Source organism: Montipora capricornis, chromosome 4 (genome assembly GCF_036669925.1).
Source record: "Montipora capricornis isolate CH-2021 chromosome 4, ASM3666992v2, whole genome shotgun sequence".
NCBI classification, from domain to species: domain Eukaryota; kingdom Metazoa; phylum Cnidaria; class Anthozoa; order Scleractinia; family Acroporidae; genus Montipora; species Montipora capricornis.
The window spans coordinates 11,018,041-11,025,540 of NC_090886.1; the positions used below are offsets into that span (position 1 = coordinate 11,018,041).

The following is a 7,500-nucleotide window of genomic DNA, read 5'->3' on the forward strand; positions in this document are numbered from 1 at the left end:
TGGCCGACGAACAACAGTTTATATGATATTGTTTGTCTTTCATTACGAAGGGCAGCACTTACCCTCTGCTGACAAATGTTTCTTGAATTTAGTTGATGGCGGCTGGAGTGATTGGGGTAACTGGAGTCTTTGTACAAGGGTCTTTAATGGCATACAGATGCGGACAAGGGAATGCGTGAATCCAAAGCCACAATTTGGTGGGATACCATGCAAAGGATCTACTACGGTTATGAGAGGGTGCACAAACACGTTAAGTTGTCTGCAAGGTATGTTACCAAAATCAACGCTGTTTGAGTTTCAATTCTTTGCAAAGCAGCTCCTCAAATACTGGTTAACACCTTCTTACTCGTCAGCTTGTCCTTTTGTAATTTACAGAATGTTCATTCTCCCTTTGTGGCTTTCTTTTTTTTTGCCAGCTTTCTTCAAACAAATTCTGCTGAACTGTCCAGCATCCTGGCATTTGATACATTTGATTTCTTCAGTTGATCTGATGGAGAAAGCTTGGCGATCCTCATACCTGTTGCACATGTCCTATTGGATATAAGAAATAGGTGGCCAGTCAACACTGCCTTTCAAAAAAAGGATACAAGGAGGTGTCATCATATCTCCATTAATTTACCGGGGTCAACACAAATACATTTATTATTAGTCAATTATAACCCAGCTAACAATTGCGGAATTGCCAGTTATTCATTAGTCCTACAATTTCCTTTATTAGAATTTCCCGTACGTTTTCAAACAGAGGGCAGTCCATCTACTGGAGTGATGCAAATTCACAAGAACAACTCCTGGAAAGCGCTTTGTACCGCACATTGGAATAATAATGAAGCAATTCTTGCCTGCCAAGTAAATGGCTATAACAACAGTAACGACAATTTTACAGGCAATTGGAAAAGAGGAAATACAAGCTTGGTGAACATCACTTCTCATTCCTGTTCATCAATCATTCAAAGTTGTGGGTTCATTAACACGCAAATCCGGTGTTCAGGTACAATAGTATGAACAAAGAAAATCTCAGTCTTATCCGTATACCATCGCATAGTTTTAACACAGCAAGTCAACTAAAAACCCTATTTGTTAGTTTATAATAACCTGTGGCTCGCTGTATAAGAAATGACTAACTGCTGGTAAAAAAAGGCAAGGCACTAATTATTGGAAGCATGGCCACTAAGGTGCAGTTGGGCTGAACGAGAAAAATGTCACACTTAGCTCTGCTGCAGAGCAGGACTTATTTAAGTCCAGCGCCCAAATCTCTAGACCACACGTCACCGTCTTTGGGACTGATGATTCTGAAACCGCTATCTTATTATATTGTACCCTGTTTTTTTTAAGAAATGAAGGCCCAACTGGAACAGTCTCAATGAGTGGGCTTCCTCTTAAAACATTATCCTTGTTACATTATTAAATTAAGGATTTTAGCATCGCCTATCCTGTTCAAAGTTTTAGTCAAACTGAGATAAACTGAAGATATTGAGGAATGGACAATGAACAAAAAACAATGGTTTGTTGCAAAAAAGAAACGTGAAGGACAATTAGAACCAAGCATTGCTTTCACTGATGTGTCATTCTTTCAGTTCCTGTGCGCCTAAGTGGGGCGAAAGCAAAGTATGGTGGAAGAGTAGAAGTTTTTTACCGCAGAAGGTGGGGCAAGATCTGTCGCACTATATGGGATATCAATGATGCCAAAGTTGTTTGTAAACAACTTGGCTTTAGAGGTGCCCTGGCCGAATTCATGACGGGAATGAATACCACTGATGAAGACATACCCGTTTTAATGTCAGATATAGCTTGTACTGGACAGGAATCCGTTTTAGCCCAATGTAATCGTTTTGATGGAGAGCTCAAGTGTCCGGAAGACATCGGGGCTCAAGCTCTGTGTGTACCAAGTAAGTAGTCACTTCTCATCAAGACGGTGTATTTAATCTATTCCTGACAAACAGAAGGTTGTGACTAGAGACAGTTGTTTAACGTGATCATCCTCATCAGTGTATTGTTTAACATTTGTGGGGTAAGCTAAATATTCTGTACAGTCAATTCCAAACAAACTTCGATTTCAATCTTTTAACTCTATTTGGAACAGCAACAACAATAACATTTCTAGTTGCACATTTTTATCTAACTAAACGATGGAAATCACGAGAAGCAACTTTCGAGTTCACTATTACTACCCAAAATTGAACTCTGGATAATGGCAAAAAAAAATGATGAAATAAATAAAAACTAGCAGAGACTGATTACGGTTGAAATAGAGGAATTTTATAGGTAACAGTTATAGAAGAATAAAACGTGTTTGAAAATAGATGTAATTACAAGATTGAATCTTTAAATTGAAAAAATATATTTACTACGAATTAAGACTTGCAAACACCGATGAGAAATTTTGGAAAGTAATTTCTTCCATACAATAATTTTGTTCTAGACGACGTGGAAGTTCTGGAAAAGAAAAGCCTTAGTTCTAATCTTGGTAGCACTGAAACCGTGCAATGTTCCTTAGAAAAGGAAAACCAGAATGGGAAGGTTAAATGGTATGAAATTGGCACCACTACTAGTGAACTCAATTCAAACGGGAGAATTGAGGTAAAAGGTGTCACTTTGACAATAAAAAATGTTCAACTGGCTGATGGGGGAACATATGAGTGTCGAGGAGAACGTTACACTCGATTCTACACAGTTTACGTCAATGGTGAGTTTTTCAATGCTTAGAAAGCCATCAATATGCTACAAATCATTATTATCAACAAGAACAACAACATAATCACAGGGCCGTATGAGGCAATCTGAGGCACCTACCTCAGTCATTTCTTTCGTTATTTTTCTTTTTTTTTTTCTTTTTAATAATACAGGATATGAGTACTGTAAGCGTCAAGAACACCCTAAATACCTAAGAATAGAATTTGCCTTAGTCATATTTTTTTTCTGATTACCGCCATGAATCAAGTTAATCCTCCTCATCATCATAAATATCAGCTTTTAGTGGACTAATGCAAATCCTGCATTTTGATAGGCTACGCTACTAGAGGACTATTATTAATAGTCCTCGAGTAGCGAAAAGCGTGACGCTTTCTTTCGTTTTATTCCCAAATAAATATTTCTTTAACTTGCATTTGCTAACTTTATTATCGCCTTTTTCTGTCCAACTAGTTGGGTGATACTAAAACAATTAGACCCCTCGCCCTCAAGGGCCACGGGTCTAATTGTTAAAAATTTCACCTTCATCAACATTATACTAATCATCAAGATCATTACCTCCATGATCTTCATTGTCCTCATCAATCTTAAAATCCTTTGTACCAGGTAGATTTAATTTCTCGTCTACTTCCGTTAGTGTCACTCGCTTTAACATCAGCTCTTTAATCACCAGTAACCTCATTGTTTGTTTATGTGATCTACTGAGAAATTGGTTTGCAACTTAATCATTGCGTTGCTCTTTCCTTGTTTGAACGTTAATTTCATTTCACATTACCAGCAATTACATATATTTTTCACAAGAATTTTATCAGTAATTTATATTCATTACAGCATTATCAGTCTCTCAATGAAAGTAACCATTGCAGTCATGAAGCAACTGTAGATCAGTAGTTATCAGTTGCAAAACAAGCCTGAAAAAACACGGCTTCAACAGGACTTGAATCCATGACCATGCACCATCTGACCTATCCACAGGCACCTCAAGGTCATTGTGAGGGTGGCCGACAAAAATAATATGTACATTTAGCCAAGCCTAAAAGCGGAGCTCCCTGGTTATTTACTCTTACTGGCTGTAGGGTTAGTGAACAGAAAAGGTTTTCGACTTTTTCGCGTTTTGGTGTTTGCGACTACTACTTAATCAAATCATTTTCTTCGCTTTCTTCCGTAGAAAAATGCATTTCCTAACTAGTGATATTCCACGGTAAATTTCATGCAAAAACCCGATATCGCATGAATCACGAAGCGATGAGTGCGATATCGGTTTTTCAAGCGAAGTTTACTTTGGAATTCACCAGTTTGGCAATGATTTTTTTTTTTGAATCGCATGAGTTTTAGAAGAAAACAAGCACATTCTTAGCGAGCGAATGAAAAAGGAAAAAGCCATTTAAGAGTCAACTGTCAATATCCGGCGAATAGGAATCACGCTAAAACTAGAAACCGTCAGGAAACTTTGTCAGTTCAAGGTCAAAAAAGAGTTTTACTGATGTTCTGTTTTTTCCACTTTACCTCTGAAAACGAGATCATTCACATTTTGAGGTAAATCATTGAAACATGCCAGCTTGGCTTGGAACAAGAATCGGCAAAATACGGCAATGCAACCAAGAAAGGACAAACTTCCAACAAGATCCACTCCAACAAATTAACTGTAGGAGCTTTAAACAAACTTTTCAAAACACAAGCTGGCGTTATTTATCCGTATTTTTAAGAGAGCTCATTGCCATTACGTGTTTATAACATAAAGGCAATTTTTTCTTGTTATTGTCGAGGTACATCGAAAAGCACTTGCACGTTTGCTCGCTAAAAAGTCAAACTTTGTTATTTTTCGTCTTTACCAACGTAAGATGGACCGTCCGGTCGATATTCAAATGTTTGATAATAATAATCTCTGTTTTACTTCCCTTTAATGTAAGGATTATGTTAAATATCTAGGTTTCTTACTGGACAATCATTTGAGCTGGAAACACCACATTGACTATGTCGCACCAAAAATAAGTAGAATTATTGGAGTTATTGCACGTCTTAGGCACCTCGTCCCTTTTACTACTTTATTAAGTATTTATCGCTCTTTGATACTACCCTACCTGTCTTATGGTTTGGCTTCTTGGGGTCAAGCTGCTAAATCCCATCTACAAAAAATCCTCGTGCTGCAAAGCCGTGTCCTTCGGTTGACGCATTTATTTCTGAACCCAGATCTGGAGTGCATACGGTGCTTTTATTTACCTCCTCAAAAATTCTCCCACCTGCTATTTGCGGGCGGAAATGACTCCATGTAAATGGTAATCTGTTAATAAAGTGTTGTTGTTTGTAAAGTGTTGTTGTTATTTTAGAGCAAAACAAACAAGCAAATCAACTATTTCTTTACGTCCAAAAGAGTACAGATAATTTTTATTTAATTCCAGTTGAAAATAAAAATTTGAGTTTCATTTCTGAACAAAGGAAAAACCAATTAAACCACTTTTTAAGACTTGCATGTCCACAAAAATCGAACAAAAGGTGGCCACAGCTCGAAAATGGATTTTGCTCAAATTTTGTCCAGATGTAGCCTATTATGTCTCTAAATGCACTGTATAGTTTCTTAAGCCATGTGTATTTTTATTTTGGAGAAAATGCGAATTTAAGAGTTCGTGTCGAAATCATCATTTTTTCCGCAGAAATTAACGCTTACTTTGCTGTGAAGTTTCGCTACCAAAACCAATTCGTATCAGCTCGAAACCTCCTAAAAGCTCTTCTGTGGTATCTCGATATCTGGTTTAAGTGGTTTTTAAAAAAATTTGAATCACGGCTAGCACCCGAAATAATTTCAACTTCAAGACGTCTGGTTTTACTTGACTGAAGGTACCCCTGAAACCGCATCGTTTTTCAACATGCGATAAAGCTCAAAAGCTAACGATATTTGCACCGTTAACTCTCTAAGTGATCAGCTTTCAAGTGATATAAAAATTTCTTTGGGCAATTGTATACGCGCTGCGTATAAACAAGTCACCAAGTTCATGTGTTTTTGACCTTTCGACATCAAACGTCCTAATTTGCATATTCATCGAGTCACTTAGAAGTTCTTGTTTCAACTTGTTTACGGCAAAAATTGCAACTGTTACAATACTTCCTACCTGTTTATGACTTTGCTGTTGTTTAGAACCTCCAATTTTACCACAAATCACATAAATAATGTCAGCCAACAGTTGGTGTACATCCGATTACTATTCAATGCGTTCATGTACCAGCGTCAGTTCACTTTAGCCATGATGACATTCTCTTTTTATGGCCAAATTGGCTCAACCTTTTCCTGGTAACCTCATAGTATCACAAACTGAATATCTGTGCCATAGAAAACTTTCCCGTGCAGCTGGGAACCGCATTCCGTATTCCTTCAAACCCAATGTTACACGAGTTCACGTGACATTTAGTGATTTTCCGGTAAAGTTTGGTTGATGTGCGGTTTTAGACGCACCGCCTATAAACCAATAGTTTTGGCCTGAAGGAACATAACAGCAGACCAGTAGTGCTGTAAGAATAAATTGGTGTTAAGTTTGACTTATATCGAGTTTTAGGATAGTCATACCCACCCTTCCCACGAATTTCTTTCGCAGGAAATAAGCATGGAAGTCGTACCCAGACCTGAATTGCGTGCTTGCTTACTCTCATTGTACTCTCAATTTCTACATCGACACATCAGTTTTCAAGGTTACATTCATCACTTTTTGCTTAAAATTATACACTAACGCAGCCTTCTCTATTTTGAGAGTGGCAAATGGATTTTCCGTGATTCACGATCAGACTACTACTTCAAGTCTTCACGGTTAATGACGAGTAGTTACAGTTGTAAAATTCAGCGTGACGCGTGATAGACAGTTCTCGAGGGTCCAAAATAGGCTCTTTTAATCAAGTATCCTGCCGCTATTTTTGTTCCATCCCGCCATCCCGTCGCAATGAGCATTTCCATCCCGATCCTGCCTGGCTGAAACCACTTTGCTCAACCTCAACGCCATATTTCAATCGTAAGTTTATTATATATTCTGACTACACTACAACGAGAGTTTATGTAGCATGTATCAGTGAGCTGTACAAATGCAACACAATCCTACTACAAATACAACGCAAGCTTACTACAAGAACTAAAGTTAAATATAATCTCATAGAAGTTATGCTACGCCAGATAAGAAAAACCACTAAAAAACCACCCTTTAGACGTGGCCAAAAAACATGTGGAAACAAATTCCTCATCTAATGCGGCAGCATAAAACCCCGAAAAAAGGATGAAAATAATTGAAACAGCACATAATTAAAAAAGAAAACAGACAGGGAGACTGAGTGACGTAGACTGACCCAAGTCTCCAGTCCAAACTGTTAAATACCCTTAACTAGTCCCGTGACACCCCGCGAGCCTCTCCATTGTGGCGTCAGAATATCGATTTCTGACCAATTCATTCAGTCATTCAATCGTCAGAAATTACAAAAGTTCAGTTAGACTGAAAAACGCCACTTACAGAGGATTGAAATGAGTGAACATTAGGTGCTTTCATTTCTATTTGGTATCAATGTTGATTAGGTACACTTAAGTCAGCACAGGTGAGAGGCAAAATGCGCCGTAACGAAGCCGTTTCCTTGCCGTGCCTTACCCAGCGCAACTGAATGGAACTGTCGGCAACGACAGGTGCTGGCTGGCCATTTTCAAGAGACAGCTGATTTCCTGTTCCTGTCTCTACTTTAGAAAATGTATCGACCGTTAAAATGAACGAATGGGCCAAATCGGGATTTTGCTTTCATGAGAAAATCTATATCTCGAGTAATTTGTAGATTCCCTTAATTACTTTC

General features: G+C 38.1%; 1 protein-coding gene across 1 annotated transcript in view; it reads left to right on the forward strand.

The window, feature by feature from the left end:
* Positions 1-2,703, forward strand: part of LOC138046087 (scavenger receptor cysteine-rich domain-containing group B protein-like) — an 18,302-nt gene extending 15,599 nt beyond the window's left edge. The window contains exons 3-5 of the mRNA XM_068892766.1: positions 51-266; positions 1,575-1,886; positions 2,420-2,703. Of these exons, the coding sequence (XP_068748867.1) occupies positions 51-266; positions 1,575-1,886; positions 2,420-2,703 (812 nt within the window). The remainder of the gene's footprint in view (positions 1-50; positions 267-1,574; positions 1,887-2,419) is intronic.
* Positions 2,704-7,500: the final 4,797 nt, after the last annotated feature.